Below are 17,309 nucleotides of genomic sequence, written 5' to 3'. Positions count from 1 at the left end.
GCTCCGCCCGGAACGCTCCGCTCCGGGGATGCTCCGCCCGGAATGCTCCGCTCCGGGGATGCTCCGCCGCTGCCGCCCGCTCCCCGCGGAAAAGCCGCTGCCGCTGCCGGCGGGGCTATTTCTGCACATGGGGCGAGCGGGGCGGGGAGTGCGCGGCGCGGAGCCATTGGCCGGGACCCGGCGGCACCGGCACCGCGCCCCCGCAGCGCCCGGCCCCGCTCCCGCACCCCCGGCCCCGCTCCCGCACCCCCGGCCCGGCGTGTGCGGCTCCCCGGAGGTTTTGGGCACCGCTTTGCTCAGTTCTGAGTAAAAAGTTGCTCTCGCTGTCGCCAAACTCGAGGGCTCCGGATGCTGCCGCTGCTGCTGCTCTGGGACACCGGAGTTGCCGCACCAAAAAAAAAAAAAAATACGCCACCAGCAGAGTGCTGACCCAAAGGAAGAGATTTCACAAAATCCTGGCAGCGCTCCGTCTGTGGATGGTTATGGCACAGCGGGGCATTTCCTGATGTAAGAAATGGCAAAATACCACGGATTAGCAAATGCTGTTACTCACAGGGCTGAAGTGGTTGAGTTTCGGTCTAAGGAGCTTAAAAAAAAATTGTACCTGATGCAATCACCGAAGAAAGGGGTTGTCTGCTCTGGTGGATCTTAAACCAGCAGGTTAAAGAATGTGAAGGAATGTGAAGATAAATATAATTTAATAACTGGTTACCTTTATCATCGCAGGTTTCATGCTTTATATCGTGTTCACCATCAAAACACAGAGATTGAACTTCACACCGCTGCTGAAGCATCCAGCAGCACTGAATAATCCAGGGTAGAAAGTGGGAAAAATTCCAAACAGTTAAAGAAAGTAAACCTTCCTGCAGCAAACAGAAAGTAAAAGAAATTGCCATTGATTTACTTTTTCTTTTTAAACAAAGATGGAAACTAAATCCTGTGAAAGAGAATGCTTTCTAAGGATCCAGAGTTAAATCGGAGCAAAAAATACATGGCAAAAATATGATTGAAATTATTCCTGTGGGTGTAATGCAAATGGAAACACTCCTGTTCATCAGCAATGCTTTGGGTCAGACAGATACAAAGGGGGACTCTTACTCTGTATTGAACAAAGTCATTTTTATCAAGTTGGACATCTCAGGAGCAGGATGCTTAAGGCTGACCAGGATGCTGAAGGAAAGCTATGGAAATTCGATGGGGACAGAGAAGGAGCTGCACGTAGGAGCATCGCTGCCCTTTGCACTTTGGATTCCAGGCACTCTGCAGTCACAGGGAAGGACCAATTCCACGATGGCATTAACTGGGAAGCCCATAACTCCCGTGATTCAAGCCTCAGTGTTTGCCTGGAAGTGCCCTGAAAGGAGCAGCAGAGTTTGAGGTGAGCTCAAGGCTCACAGCCCCAGGTCTGGCTGCTCCATCAGCCCTGGCTGGATCCTGAACTTGCCCACACTGGTTTGGTTTATTTATTGTTTTGGGATGAGTGCAGCTTCCCCCGTGCAGAGCCTGTTACAATCATGTAAACTATCACAGAAAAGCACTTCTTCCCCCAAAGCAATGGATTTACATCAGGGTTTTTACACACACTGTTTTCCTAGTGCAGGAACATGTGCCAACAGCCACTTTCTGCTGCTTTACAGCACCTCAGCAAAACCAGAATTAACTTTCTGCAGTGGATACATTTTATTACAGAAAGATCTGCTTTTGTGATCATGGAAGCACTTATTACAGGCTGAGCACAAGGAAATTGTGGTTTATCACGCCAGACACGGACAGAGAAACCATTATTTCAGGTTCTGATGGGTAGGTTGCTTGGACTAGGTCTCTGTGAGACAGGTTGTGAGGCACTGAATATTGTGGATTTCGCATTACACGGAGATTCATGGCTCTCCAAAGCAGCAGAACCTGTGCCAAGGTCCAGTGGTTTATTCTGGCAGTAACTGGTGCAACTGAACTTACTCCCAACACAACTGCTGCAAGGGGAGCCACGGACAAGCGTGCTCAGCTCTGTTGTACCAAACATGGTTAAATCCTGCTGGCAGGAAGAACAGGATGAGCCCATTCCCAGATCCTGCCCTCCAGCTGTGCTCTTTGAGCCCTCTTAAAATATCTGGCATCACACGCCCTACCATAAAACAGCAGCTGAATGTGCTGCCTTGTGGAGCAACGACCTGAGCACTGTGAAACCCTGCAGCTCCCGGGGCTCAGGGGATCCACAGGTAAGAGGGTGCGAATTTATGTTCTGGAATCCATAGAGGAGCAAGGAAATCACAGAACCATCGAGGTAAGCACAGCCCAGAGCCGGCAGCCCGATGGATGATGAAGAATTCAAGAACTGGAGTGCAACAGTACCATGGCAGCACCAGAGCACTGCTGGATGCTCAGGTGTCAGAGGCACATGAATCACCACTACTATTATTTTCCTGGATTCCACTTCCCTCCAGGGATTCGCCTCCCAGCACTCACGTAGGGAACAGCAGCAGCAGCCCCAGTCTGCTGCTTTCAAGTGCAAGAACTGCTCCGGCTCCTTTGTTCCGAGGGAAACCGATTGAAACGGATCCCGCGTTGCGAACGGCGCTGCTGCGCTGGGAGACGGGAGCGGCACCCTGGAGCGGCCACAGCCGCTGTCCCCGCGGCTTGGCAGGAGCCCTCCGGCCTCGTACGTGCTGTTCCTTCTGTCGCTGCCGTCCCGGGGGAGCGGAGGGGCCGCCTCGGAGGCCGAGCTCTTCCTGCAGCCCCTGTGATCTCTCCTGAGCGCGGCCACCGCGCAGGCTCCGGCCGCACCGAGGACTTCCCGAGCAACCTCTGCCTTCACACCTCCAGTGCTCCTGGCCCGGCCACAAAGAGCTGGAGAGGAGCCCCACTAACACATCCCTGCACACACACCCAGCGAGGGGCCCGGCCGGCCCACGGGGGCAAGGCTCTGAGCACAAAGAAAAGCTCCCGAGCCACTGAGAGCTGGGATGTTCTCGCTGGTCCCACAGCCAAATTTGCCAGCTCAGACACTCCTCGGCAACCCCAACAACAATTTTTCCTCTCTAAGCCCACAGAGTTAAAGAACAAGCACTGAAGTGGGAGAGCCTCTGCTGCAAAGGAACACAGACATCTGGCTATCAAAAATAAAGGTGGATGCCACACAAGAAGTTCACCTGTCTTGCTGCTCCGGGCACATTTCGTGTGAGTGTCACACACGTGAGCGCTGCAGAAGTGGGCAGAAGTGGCTCAGCCCAGCACCGGTGGCTTTGCAAGCAGAGCAGCTGCCATCCATCCCTTCTCCCTCTCTCCCCAAAACTGCCCACGACACGGGAGGATAGAAAATCAGGAGACAGAGGCCCTGCCACCAGCCTGGCAGAGCTGGCACTGCCTCCTGAGCCCCATCCCTGTTCCCACTCAAGTCTCCACTGGTACTTCTGAGCTGTTTTGCAGGACAAGACAGAGCCTGTCCTGAGCCTGACTCCAAGAAAGGATTCCCAAGACACAACACAACCCCTAAACCACACAGCAGGTACAAAAACCATATTCAAAATGGTGCTGCCAGCGACAGGCTGAACTGCTCGCTCTGCCCAAGCCAGGTGGAAGGAATGGATGGCTTTGGATAACTTGGTTATGCAGGCAGTGACACCCCTGCTTGTTTATTGCCCACATTGTGCTGAGCATTAGCACGTCAAAGGCTCCTGAGGAGCTCTGAATTAAATGATGAGGAGAGGAATGGCCCAAGGTGAGGTTTGTAGCTGTAGGGCTGCAGGCGTTTTGCTGGAAGAGATGGAAAGTAAAGAGTGAAATTCCAGGGAAAGCTATTTCCATGCTGGAGATTTCAATCATTCGGTAAAACCCTTGGAAAATCAAACAGAAAAACGACGTTAAGATCATAAACTGCGGATGAACAAACTTGGATTTTCCTAGTCCCCAGGGTCATTGCCAGATAATTTTTGTGTATTATCCTGGAATCTCAAACCGGTGCTTTAAATTATCTCCAAGAACTCATCTCGCAACAGTGCAGGTGTGTGAATTCTTTAGAAGTTGTTTCATTAGAAAACAAAGAAGTCACCACAAGACTGAAAACAAATAAACCATAAACGGCTCCACCAAAGCGGTTGAATTAAAAAGGACAGATTTTGGCTGAGCAGAGGCCAAGGTATGAGAACATCATTTTGAAGAAACTTTTCACTTTTCTCTACGTTTGGTTTTGTGTACTAACCAGCTTCTGGGGTGGAAAGCCAAGTGCCTCTTCCAGCAGGACTTGTGAAGCAAAGCTGCTGCTCAAGCCCCACAGCGCTGAGCCCTGCACGGGGCTCCCAGTGGGTACTGGGCCCGGTGTCTCCTTTATGCTGGTGGAGCTGGTACAGCCAATTTCCCCAAGAAATCGGGAAGCGTTGTGTTTCCAGGCCAACATCAGCCCCGGCGAGGCTGGACGGGCACTGATGCCCTTTGCAATTCAAACAACCTGTGATTGCTTCATTCAAAGCTGAGCTGCTTCCTGAGCTTGCTGAGTGTTCTCTTCACTCCCAATCAACACTTCACGGCAAAAGGAGAAGTGGTTCTGCTCCCTGCCAAGCCCTGACATCAGGGAAATGAGTCCTCACCCCGAGCCTTCAAAGCTATTCAGGTTCATGTACAGATGTGACATTTGGAGCTCCAAATGAATGCAGTGAAAGGACTTGAATGGGTGCAACACAACTGCTCTGAATGTGGAGTTATGCTCAAATACAAGAGAAAAGCAAGATTTAATTCAAATCCCTCAGCCGGCTTTCTCTGTGCAAGATGAGCTCATGATTTATAAACATCTGTTATTACTATTATTGTCTGTGGCTGTCAGAGGACTTAGAAACCTGTGGTGTTCTAGGTCCCAGCCAGAGCTCTGAAAACCACTTGTGATCCCCGAAAATCAGGCTCCTTTCACAGGCAGGGCCAGGCAGGTCACTCAGGGGTTGAAGAGCAGCTTAGCTGTGGTGAAGGGAAACTGCAGAATACACACAAAAATTCAAATGAGCAAATGCAGAGGCAGGACCAACCTTCCTGTGCACAGGCAGCTGCCAGCAGATACTGAATGTGCACTCCAAACCTGTCTGAACCCCAGCATCGTTATTACACAGCCCCTGTTGGATTGCTCCACCAGAGATGAGGATTTTGTTTTGTCCAGGCTCCATAACCGCTGGCAAAAGGAAATCCAGGGCTGTTAAAGCCCAAGAACTTGGATGGTATGGTTTCCATCCTTGCAAAACAGAAACCCTCTGAAAGCAATGTCTAATCACAGCTGAAGGGAAGAACTGGCCTGCACTATCCCCTGGCATATTATTTATTATTAGTATTATTAACCCCTCTGCAAGCCTCAGACAGAACTCTCCCTTCCCAGAAGTGCTCTCGAGGGCCTTGGCAGTGCAATTGCTCTCCAGGACTGAGCTGTGCAGAGATTATTATTTATTAATAAATTATTTTTATTCAGACATATTCGGGTTGCCTGGACCGAACACTCTCACTCATGGTTTGCACTGGACCTGCCCTGGCTGTAGTTTAAATTTGGGCAAGGAAAATGACAAATGTTTTATAACTGAAAAACCCCAAGCAAGGCTATAGTTGCAGCCTCACTTCCCAGGAGTTTGAGCCTGTTGGGAGAATGTTGGGAATGTCCTGACGAATCGCTCACCTGGGGAGTTCCTTTGTCTCCATGATTAGAGCCAGGGAGTGGCTTCCTGTGAGGGAAAGGATGAGCTGCCCGAGGAGCCAAAAGTTACAGCACATCAAGGTGGAACAAGGGTTTGAACTGCTATAAAGTCTTTTATTTTTAAACCGATAGAAGTGACAACACGGAGTTTTGCACAGCAGGTGTGCAGCTGTCTGCGTGGAGCAGGTTAAGAAAGGCATTTACTCCCACGCTAATTCTCTCAATCCTGTTACTTTCACTTTAACCAGCTTAAACTCTTGCTGAGGGGGTGAGGATGAAGCCTCGGTCATTGCTGTGTACTTAAGAGGGGACAGCAGTTCAGTTTCTGGAGATGTGAATGATGTTTACCCACGCTGGCATTTTACGGCTTCATTTTCTTCCTGTTATGCTCAATAAAACCAGTGACTGCCCCATCATCTGCCCCTCCTGGGTGACATTTACTCCAGGGTCCCACTCCATTCCAGTATCAAACTCTGAATAATTCTGTGAGGCTTCAGCCACCTGGTTCTGACCTTTGCAGCCCATCTGGAAGACTCTTTTATTTTACTCACATTGCTTATGCTCCTCTTCCATCTGTTCTGGCTTCCATCTTTCACCAGTCAGGAAGGGAATTACTCTTTCCACGCCAATCCATGTTCTCCAAGCATCAGGAGTCACAAAAGCACACTGAGCCACAAAAGCAGCCCTGATCTTGTAATCTCACCCCACCTACAACCACCCACGAATCACCCTGGGAAAATACTGGCCTCGGCTTTTGTGTTCAGTCTCTCTTGCTGAACCAAACCTATCCATGGATATCACTCACAGATAATCTCCACAGACAATCCATCTTTCCCAACAAATGAATCAAAGCACCAGGAGCGTATTCTGAAAAGAGACAGCAGAGCCTGGGAGCATCATTTAATGCCCAGCACCAAAATATCTCACCTTCCACTAGACCAGATTGCTCAGGGCCCCATCCAAACTGGCCTTGAACACTTCCAGGGATAGGAGATACCTACATACAATACAAAATCCAAAGTAACAGAAACATTTCAACAAACCTCAGAAACAGAAAAAGATTTATTAGAAATATTACACAGATTTTTGCATCATACATTTTAATAATGTTAATATTTAAATATTAGCATGTCCAAATCTGCAATGCTTAGTATGTACATTCTAATGTGCTCTTTGTATAAATTAGGTTACGATGTAACATCTGTACCCAACAGGGAAAGCTAAAACTGTCAGAGGTGATCATCCCATATGACAAACTCAAGCCTGGACCAACAGTCAATAAAAACATTGTGTCCAGCACTGACCAATGGGACTTGGCACACGTGCAAGTCAAAAATGGAGAGACCATCAGCTGAGAAAAAAAAGTTACTTGCAGTTCAGTGAGAAGCTGGTTCTGCACCGTGTCGGTGAGCGAGCGTCGATGGCACTGGGGTTGGTACAAACCAACACAGCTGAGCATAGTAGAACTTATTGCTGGGTTTAAAAATGTCTTAATGCTCCATGCCCTGAGTCTTTTAGGCAAAAGCCCTCTTGTTACAGGAAAATGCATAATCTCATCCCATACAGACCCTGCCTGTGATCAGATGCACAAGGCTCAGCTTTGCCAAGAGCTGGCCCAGTCAGATCCTTGCTGCTGGTACCCCCAGCACAGCAGGACGAGGGAGGTACGGACAAACCAACAAGCCCAGGCTTGTGTGGTCATTGCCAAGGAAGGGGGAACGTCAGGGAAGCAAAAAGGTGGATTTTTGAAGAGTTCCAGGTCAGGAATCAAACTGGGAAGAACCAGTCATTCTGCCTGCATGTGCTTGGTTCAGACAGAAAGCTTGCACAGAACTCACTGCATGTACAAAACAAGAGAGAAAACCTGAAAAAACCGACTTCGAATAACAAAAAGAAAACTGCCAAAACTCAAAGGGACCCTGCATAAGCCCAAAATCCCTCTGCTTAGCATGGCTGCCTTGCTGCAGTGCAGAAGAACCAGGAAGTCTTTGTCCCCTTTGCACTGCCACAGCTGCCACTGGCACAGGAAGGGGAGCCTGGCAAAGGCAGCAAACTCCGTGCTGTGTCCCCTCCTCAGCTTCTGAGACCCCCCCCAGGCTGCACTCGTAGGAGGAATGCCCCTCAAGCTGACAATCCACAAGGACTCTCTGATGTCCTTTGTCTGTCCCCTGTCCCTCTCCTCACACACTGGGCTCTCCCTCAGTCTCACCAGGAACTTTCTGAAACAGCTCCTCAGCCCTTCTAGAAAACCTTCTCACAGGGCTGACTCCGGGCTTGCTCCTCACACCTCTGTACCTTCCCAAGCCATGAAACCATTTGTACCTTCTCTGTCTCACCTGAAATTCCAGGAGCCAGATTGTACCTCCCACACTTGAATCTCCTTTCCTCTCTGACACTACAGTACAACAGTCACACGCTGCCATATCCCTCCATGGAATGTCACTGAAACCCCCTTCCTAACCATTCTTCTCACGTGCTCATCCCAAATCAGCTGTTTGGTTCCCACAGACTCCCCAGGTACACCCAGAGGCAGGTGCAGGTGGTGCCTAGGAGTGACAATTCAGGGAGCAAGGGAAGAGATTTATCTGCCTGCACACCAGGGAAAGATCCATTAATCCTAAGAGGCAAAGTCAGAAAGGATTTAGGCAGTTTAGGCAAACTTACTGCTCAACACCATCCTTGTCATATCATCACATCCAGGACATTTCCAGAGAATTCTCAGAACTTCTTTAAAGACTATCCATACACCTTCTTGCTTAACTTAATTGAATTCCCTAGCTTTAAAGGCAGCTTGAACTTTAATTTTGCAGCTCCTATCTGAGATGTTTTACAAGGGCCTGTAGAGTCTCTGAGAACCAGGCCAGTCTGCAGCATTGAGTAGGATAAATTTAAATTCATTTTGAAATTTTAAGGCAGCATGAAAAAAACAATAATGACCTGTGAAAATCCAGGTCTAGAAATGTAACTGTGCAAGGTTTAAAAGGAAGAACCCCCCCCCCCAATATTGTAACAGTTAAATGAACAAATAAACAATATCCTTAATTAAAAAAAATAATCTGGAAAACCATCTCTCAAAGTATCAGCTTTTTAAAAATGATACATTTTGCAGGTTTGAGGACTGAAAACTAACATTGAAGAAAAGGTAAAACCAAGTATCTTCTTCCCTACTACACCTCTGTGTTCTAACTCCTAGCTAAGTAAAAAATTTAGGAATACACCACTAGAATTGGATAGAATTAGTGTTTGGTCTATGCTGCTGGGGGGCATGGGAGAGCAAGCTGCAAAGAGATGACAGAAGCATTGCTTTGCACAAATCATTTGGAAAAAACCCCAACTGCTGGAGCCCACAGAGCAGAGGATGCTGACCCAGGAAGTAACACACAGCCAGTGGACACTGAGCCACACTGGACACCCTTCCAGTGACCACAGGGTTAAGATTCCCTTGTTTTACATCATTTACTCTGACTTTGAGGTGTTTACCAGACCCTGGGAATTAAAAGTGTTTTTCTCATCCCTGCAAGTGCCCGATTCAAAGCTCACTGAGGAATATGGAATTTTCTGTACTGACTTCACTACAGCTTTGAACTACAGCTCGTTGGGGAGAACTGGGATCCCTGCCAAGGGACACCTCCAGGGAAAAAGAGCTGCTGCATCCATGAGGCAGTGGAGCTCTGCAGTGTAAGTGCCTCAAGGAACTCTGCTCAGCAGAATTCTCCTCTTCCATCTTATCCAGTATTTGAGAACATGGAGAGCAACTCATTCTGGGTTCTCTATGGAGAGCAGAGTGTGCTGAGAAATCCTGGAGAGTGAATCCCATCTAGAAAGGACTCCCCTGCCTGTGGCAGCATTCACAGCTGCTTTCTCACAGTACAGGATGATACCCAGTGTGCAGGGGCACTGTCAGTGCACTCCCCTGTCCATTTTTATCACACAGCCTCTCCAAAGATTGGAACTGGACTTTCCCAGAGGCAATGGAATAGAATATACTTCAGATTAAAACCAAGAGCAAGTGATGATTTTGTCCTCCTCCAGAACAGGCACACACTGCCTTCCTCCAGCATCCTCTCTGTTCAGTGCACTCGCTGGCCGTGGGCTCTACCATCTATTCCTGAATCCTGTATTTTGCTGTGAGAAAGCCAAAGTCTGAAATATGTTGTTTATTAATGAAATAGCATTACAAAGTAAAATCAAATCAAACAACAAAGCACTATGGGGTGGACAGAGCCTGAATCAGCCACCTGCAAAGCCCCTGAAAGCCTGAAACCAATCTTGTTCTGTGAAAATCTCTTGTTTCCATTTCATGAACCTTTTTCCAGGAGGTAGGAGCAGTGAGCACTAGTATTTTCTGTAAGAGAGAAATGATCCCTAGCTCCCTAGGCCTAATGTCCACAAAGCATCAGGGTTAAACACAGTAACTAAATATCAACCTTCTTCTACCAGCATGCCCCAAAGAAGCCAGGCAGCCTTTACACGCTCTCCCAGCCCTGCTCCTAGAACAAATCCAGCAGCCTGTTGGATCCTGCCATCCTTGGAGACAAACACAAAAATTAACTTCATCAGGTGAAATAAGAGAAACAGATAATGGACATTTAGCAGTGTCTATCAGACATTTTCCTAAGAGTATTACTGAGGTGGGAAGCCACTCTCTGGCGCCTGATTACAGAGACACAGAGACGGGTTCCAGTTATGCTGTTTGTAATTTGTGGAGTGAAGTTGCAACTTCCATTGGTACTGATATATGACTGTGTTTCTCTGCAGGATAACATCATTTCCAAGCATGTAGCAGTGCCCTACGGATTGTATTTCATGGCCCAGGGGCACAGGCTGTCTCTGGATTCCTGCCTCTAGGCACCAATGACATAGCTGTGCTGACTAGACAGGAGCAATACAGAAGGAAGAAGTTACTCCACTCACTCCACAAAAAATATGAGATGTCACTGTACTGCTCACCTGATTACTGGCACCTTCCAAACTAAAGCTATTAAATTGCATTTGCAATGTTCCTGTGATAACTGTGCCTGCACAGTCAGCCGGGAAACTGAGCTCTGGCTTCCCAGAGTAATCAAGGAATGAAGTTGGAGTAATAAACCTATTTTTCCTCATAGAGATTACTTCTGTTTGAGCTGAAATGAAGTCCCAGCACCTAACAGGATCTTTCAGAGTTATTTCACTAACTAGTGATGAACAGAGGGTGGTTTCTGAGTTACAAATGATCCTGTTACCATCCTGCTGGTTATGCTACGAGTAAATTAGTGCAGTTATTGGGTGAGATGTGTGAGAATAACTCAGGCTAAGGTTCTACAACTTAAGTGCATCTGTCAAGGTGTTTTATAAAATATATGGAGGCAAGAAAACAACATGTACTTGGGATGAGTTAAGCATGTTTTGGCAAGAAGAGCATTTTTGTGAACGTTTGTATTAATATGAATCTCCCAGCCTCCCTTGAGTGCCAGCATAGTCCACATTGACTTAGAACTTCATTGTGTTGTAGGTCTCCTGTCGAGGCAAACGTTGTTAGCCCAAGGGATCCTCTTCAGAAATATCCCATGTGTGCTTGAAAACACTTTGCAATTTCCATGTGGGAGTAAACTTACCAATGGATTTGGTTTGCAAAGATGGACAACAGGGAGTTATTTGGTTGCAGTCCCAGATGGAATCAAAACTACGGAAGAGCTTCCTTTCACACTAAGAGCTTGGGCTGGTTGTGGAAGAGGAGCAAGCGGGTTTTTAAAGTGATCGAGTGCATCTGTAGCATTCTTTGTTCTCTTCCCCACTTCTGTCCAGCTCTTGCTCTGCAGCTCAGGTCTCGAAGTACTTGTAAATCTGGGCCACGTACTGCATCACGCTCTGCCAGTCGGGCCGGTCCGTGTACATCATCTCGCTGAGCTCCTGCACAGACACAGCACCACGCTCAGGCAACCCCACCACGGCTCCTCTGAGAGCAGCTGAGCCCACTGAACTCTTCTGTTTCTACTCCAGAGCCCTCTAAAGCCATGTACTTAAAGGGCCATTGGAATGATCCACTGGTCAAGTGCAATTCTGGAATTTGTTAATGCATTCTACAATCTAAAAGACTTCTGCCCTCTGCAAAGATCAGTTCTCTATGTAACTTCATTTAAGTTGCTGCTTCTTTGCTTTTGTATCTAGCTCATGAACCCCATAAGAGTTTTCCCTTCATATTAAACTTCTCTCTCCCTTGTCATACAGTTAATTTTGGAAAAGGTTTTTTTGAACAGTTCAACAAACAAATTATCTTTCTGTTTCTTAAAGCACTAAAACAAGAGAAGGACATAATCCATATCCTCATTTTAATACTGGATGACCTTCAGCAGTTCCTTCCAATTATATTAATTCCGTGATTCTACAAACTCTTTCTGGAAGTTCTCCTAACACTGTGAACTTTCTGATGGTGGTGCAGCCTTCCCCAGCACTGTGTGACACTTTGAGGGTAAGGTCACTGACTGGCCACATGGCAGCAAGGAAAGGTGTGGGAATGGTGTGTGCAGTAAATGCTCCCTTGCTAAAAGGTTACTCACCAGACTGGGTTTGATGCCCACACTTTCAGCAGCTTGAAATGCCAACAGCAGATTTCTCTTCTGTAGAAATAAAAGTCCAAAAGGATTAATATCAAAGCACTATTCCTGAATCTTTCCTTGCATCTGGTTAATCAGTAAGTTTAAATGAGCAGGGATATTTGAAAACTAAACTACTGGATTCCATACTTGCACACAGACTCTTTTTTGGATTAGTCAGGCACACTCACAAGTTCTTTGTCTTTGAATAGCTCATCTTCTTCTGCCTGGATGACACCCTCTGTTTGTCTTTCACAAAGAGGTTGTTGTGAATCTGATTACAACTGGGAAAAAAACCCACTGAAGTTCTGTCTTTACTATGAGCAAAAGGTTTCTGCAGAGGTGTTAACTAATACAAGGCATTCCTGTACATCATATAATTCTTAATGTAACAGATACTGTCTTTGTGTTTATCTGCAGCAGTCGCTGGACTCAGGCAACTTGTCACTGACTTTTCACCCTGCATTTCTCTCTGGGAGTTCACTGTTGGTTTCCTTCCCCTTTCCATCCACCCTGTTCACTGTGAACTCTGCAAATGTACAACACAACTCACTTTGTCCTGGCTGTTGAGCTCCTGGTAAGGAATATGTGCAGGCAAATATGTGTGCAGGAGAGCACAGAAGGCCAGCCCGTCACTCCAGCTGCTGCTGAAGTTGGTAATATCAATATTCTGTAAGAGAAAACATGAGCCACCCTTGAACAGTGCTACACAACAAAAAAAAAAATTCTCCAAACAATAGTTTTTATGCAGCCATGGAACAAAAACCCCAGAGCTGAGCTAGAAACATCACAGCAGCAAGTGACCACCACTGCCAGCTCCAAAAGGAGGGAGGTGAAGAAGAAAAATTTGGAAAGAAATAGTCTGTTAGAGTTGGGAGTTTATATGGACAAAAAATACATTCCTCCCCTTCTTTCTAGACACTTGGATTGTTCTTTGCCAGTCACATCTCTTACTACAAAGCTGCACTCAGGTGCACAGAGCAAGCCCAGTTTCCCTGCCCGTGACAGCTGAGGTCCAGAACCATGGGGGTTACAGTGACTACAGAAAATGCTATTTTAAAGTCAGCCCATCTGCAGAGAACTCCTTTAAAACACAAGATATTTCTGGGGGTACAGACTGCACTCGGGGTTCTTCCCTGGGATGCTCTCATGGGGCACAGCTGCAGTTAAAACAGGCCCGTGGCCCAGTCCTGCTCCTGTGAACAAGGTGACCTTTCTGCTGCTCCTGTTTGCCCTGACTGGCCACACCAGCACACTAAGGAATTCCCATGGCCCAGTCTCACTGCTGGAGTAGCAGCTTTAGTTCCAAATGCCAGCTAAAAATGAAACAGTGAACTGACACAGCTCAGAAGAGCAAGAGCTGCTGGAGCAGGGAGGCTCCGGGACACGATGGAGCTGCACCATCTCCCACGCTACAGCAGGTGTGCAGTCACCTCCAACCCTTCTCAGCAGCCACATCCTCCTGTCTGCTCAGCTTCCGTTCACACCCCCTGCCCCTCCATTTTCTTTATGTAGCTATTTCCTGGTTTCTTTCAAGACTCCCCCAAAGACAAGGCTTTTACTGCATCTCCCATACAACAGCTGATGCAGACACACTAAAGCCCAGACAGGAATTATTTCAGCATGTGCTCCTCGCTTCTAATGCCTCCCTGATTAATTGTCCAACCTGGACTTGATCCAGTCAGACAGGATTTCAAATTAGTAATAAATGTCCATAACCAAACATGACTCAAATTGAAGCAGTACAGAATATTTCAGGTTACAATACTCTGGCTGTAATAAATGTACAACTCTAATGGGCTCAGAAAGCAGCTGACATCCCCACACTGCACCAGCCACCATGCTGTACTGGGCTCTGTTAACATCTGTCAGTGGAGATAATATAAAAATGAGGCACTGGCTTGAACACCATCACAAGAAAAAAAAATAATTTGCTCTGAAGCTGCTTTGGCACTGCCTGTTCCATAAAGCTGCACCATGGAAGCCCATCTTTGTTGTGTATGGAATTGGCTGAAGCTGGATTATTCTGCTTTCTTGAAGTTTCAGACAAACAAGTTCCTTTCTATTTATCAATCTGCAGTTAGTGGGAAAGGATTGACTGCCAAGTTACAGAAGTGTTTTTACTGAGGCCAGTATGTTTTATCAGCAAATAGCCTATCATCAAATGCCAATATTCTCATTTTATATTGTAGGATAGAAATGGAAAATGGAGGTTGTTCCTCCCCTCTGCCAAAGGCCATGGAAACAGGAACAAACAGAGCCTTAGTTAAGCAACAGGACTAGACAAAAAGGCAAGGCTTGTTTGTGCGGGAACGTTTTATCTATCCTCATTTTCACGATGCTATTAGGGGACATGTGAGATACAAAACTGCTCCTTCACACAGCGTTTCACTATCCCAGCATCAGTTTAATAATTTTACTTACCTTTGTAATTTTAAATCCACCTGAAACTCTTCTCCTCTTTCCAAATCACAGTATCTACAAAGTGTTAATGTCTACGAAAGTCAGAACTAGGTCCAAAAATCCTCACCTCCCCAACAGCATTGTACAGACAGTCATCCTCAGAAACTTTTGTAGCTAAGTCTTACAAACAAGCAAAAGTTCAAGGATGGAGTTCTGCAGACCATATCTGAACCACAGATGAAATCTGCTGCAAAGTGGTTTGCCATAATCAACAGCCAAAACGAACTCAAATCTGAATTTTTGTCCTAAATGCAAACCCAAAACAAACGTTCAAAGGTTCAGCTCAACTGTTCAGTTCACAGTACAACAAAAAATACCTAGGCATACTCAAGCCCTCTTAGTTCCATTTTTACATCTAGCAAGAATCAATGAATTTTGTTTTTTGGGTTTTTTTTCTCTAAACAAAGGCATTTTCATTTCATACACAGTATAAACCCCTCTCCCTGGCACTTCACCTTGGCTTCTTAGATACTTTTTGGTTTGGGATATAAGGACATGGTAAATGCAAAGTGATCTGCATTTTGCTACACTGCAGCTTTATTTGTAATATCTCCCCACTCCACCACACCAAGAGGAATTAAGTCAAAATAGAGCCAACTCTGATTTCTCGGAAGATCTCTGGCTCCCCTGAAGCCATTAAAAAAAAAAAAGGAAAACAATTTAGGGAATGAACACCTCGGAAACTATTCCCTTCTCTTGATTACTTTGGCAGTGGAACCCGTCTCAGTCCTGCTGCCACACCTCTCTCCCTATTCCTCAACACAGTCCCAGAATATATGGGAGCTATTTGTGTCCACGCTGGTTGTTAATGCACAAGCCCAAGCTGCAGGAGGGTGATTTCTGTGTCCCAGTGTGCTCACAGCAGAACCCCTACCCCGAGCTCTGAAAAACGACACGTGGCTTCCCATGAGACGCCCAGAAAGGATGGCACCACTCAGGAGGAAGATGCACCATCAGAACGAGTGCAGGGAGAAATGGGAAAATGGAGTAGGGATTCAGATCAAACTGAGTTGCAGCATTCACCAGGAAGGGGAGAAAAATTTGCTGTCATATGGCTACAGTACATCCTGTGGTCACTGGTACCCCAGGGTCTGTCCTCAGCACACCTGCAGCGTCACCAATCAGTGAAAACACTTAATTCTCTTCAAGCTCACAAGTGAACTCCTCTACATGCACTGGGAATGTTCAGAGACTGGAATCTGGAAGCACGGCTCCAAAGTGCCCAGTACGGTTTGTTTCTAGGAACATAAACTAAATTTAAAAAAGAATATCCAGGCAATGTTGTTTAGACAACAAATGTACAATCTAGGATATTAGTGTCAGGTCAAGCCTAAAAGACACAAAACACCTGGAAGTGATTGACCTTAGCCCCCCATCCTGGGAACAGGACCTTTGCCTGCAGATAACAGAGCCCTCAGAGAGCCATGGTAAAGACACCCAGGGAAATCTGTGTGATCTGTTCTCATTAAAAACAATTCCTTGTTTGTCTGAGAAAAAAAACCACCACCCCATTAGATTTCACTCGATCTTTGACTCCAAGCAAAAAGCAACAGTGACATCATGCACTCCTCATTACAGTCTGAGTACGTTACAATCCTGACACAAGATATTCCCACTATGCACATGTTACTGTGCCCACAGCAATGGCTCTCTGAGTCATAATTTTCTCCCTGAGACTCAAAATTATCAATTACAGACATGAATCAGCTTGAAGCTGGCCTGGAGCTCTGTGGAAGAAAGCCTCCAATAAATATGACTTGAGCATCATTATTCCCACCCTCCCCTCAGCATCCACCATCCCCTCCTGCCTCTCCCAAGTCACTGGTATGGAATAGCACACCAGGAACCCGCCAGGGTGGCTGATCATGGAGGTTCAGCCCATGCAGAATATAAACTTAAATACTTTAAAATAAGTATGTTGAATAAATAAAAGGGCATTGCCTTGTTTTTAATAGCAGCTCTCCCTCAAGTGGCTCAGCTTCCTGCTGTCCCTCCAGCTCATCAAAACCCAGACCCCACAACTCCTCTTGAACAGCTCAGTATTTTTAAGTGGATATATTTAAACACATGTCTGAACAGGAGCCACAGCTCTGCACATCTGACCTCTCTAATGCAAAATGGATCAAGGTACCTTGAAAGGCAACTTCCAAAGAGGACCCAAACCTACCCATCTTTAACAACAGCTGCATGAAACTGCAGATCTGATTTATTACACCCTAACTGGCTGGGGCCATGTTAATAGGGTTCAGCCAAAGAGGTTTTATTCATAGGAATCTTCAGGCTCTGAGTAGAAAAGTTCTAAACACTTCCTGAGAAACAACATGAGGGAAGGATGGCTCCTTTTAGCATGACCGAGCCTTCTGAACAAACAAAACACTCTTGTTCATCAGAAATGCTTCAGCAAAGATACGAAACATCTGGGCAATCTACTGGAAATATGGGTGAATGAGAAGTGTGGTCAGGTCTGGTTAACAGGGAGGAAAGGCATGAATGCCTGAAATTAAAGGCTGCCTGGATTCTTGTGTAATTGCAGGCTGCACCCAGATGACAATTGCACACAGCTCTTCTCAATGGGGAGCTGCAAGTCTGAAGTGATTTGCATATCACACTGAGTC

General features: G+C 46.5%; 1 protein-coding gene across 4 annotated transcripts in view; it reads right to left on the bottom strand.

Annotated features, from left to right (window-relative positions):
• Window positions 1-6,703: 6,703 nt before the first annotated feature.
• The window catches only part of SPECC1 (sperm antigen with calponin homology and coiled-coil domains 1), an 87,894-nt gene continuing 77,288 nt past the window's right edge, over window positions 6,704-17,309 (bottom strand). For all 4 annotated transcript variants that reach the window (XM_042026276.1, XM_042026273.1, XM_042026275.1 and 1 more), the window contains 3 exons: window positions 12,785-12,901; window positions 12,196-12,255; window positions 6,704-11,548 (listed from right to left, as the gene is read on the bottom strand). In XM_042026276.1, the coding sequence (XP_041882210.1) occupies window positions 11,459-11,548; window positions 12,196-12,255; window positions 12,785-12,901 (267 nt within the window). In that variant the 3' untranslated portion in view covers window positions 6,704-11,458. The remainder of the gene's footprint in view (window positions 11,549-12,195; window positions 12,256-12,784; window positions 12,902-17,309) is intronic.

The sequence above is a fragment of the Corvus kubaryi genome, unplaced genomic scaffold (genome assembly GCF_017639235.1).
Source record: "Corvus kubaryi isolate FWS band 111438036 unplaced genomic scaffold, C.kubaryi_AGA036_p1.0 37284, whole genome shotgun sequence".
NCBI lineage: Eukaryota > Metazoa > Chordata > Aves > Passeriformes > Corvidae > Corvus > Corvus kubaryi.
Note: the sequence above shows the minus strand (reverse complement) of the source record. Positions and strands in the feature narration are given on the sequence as shown.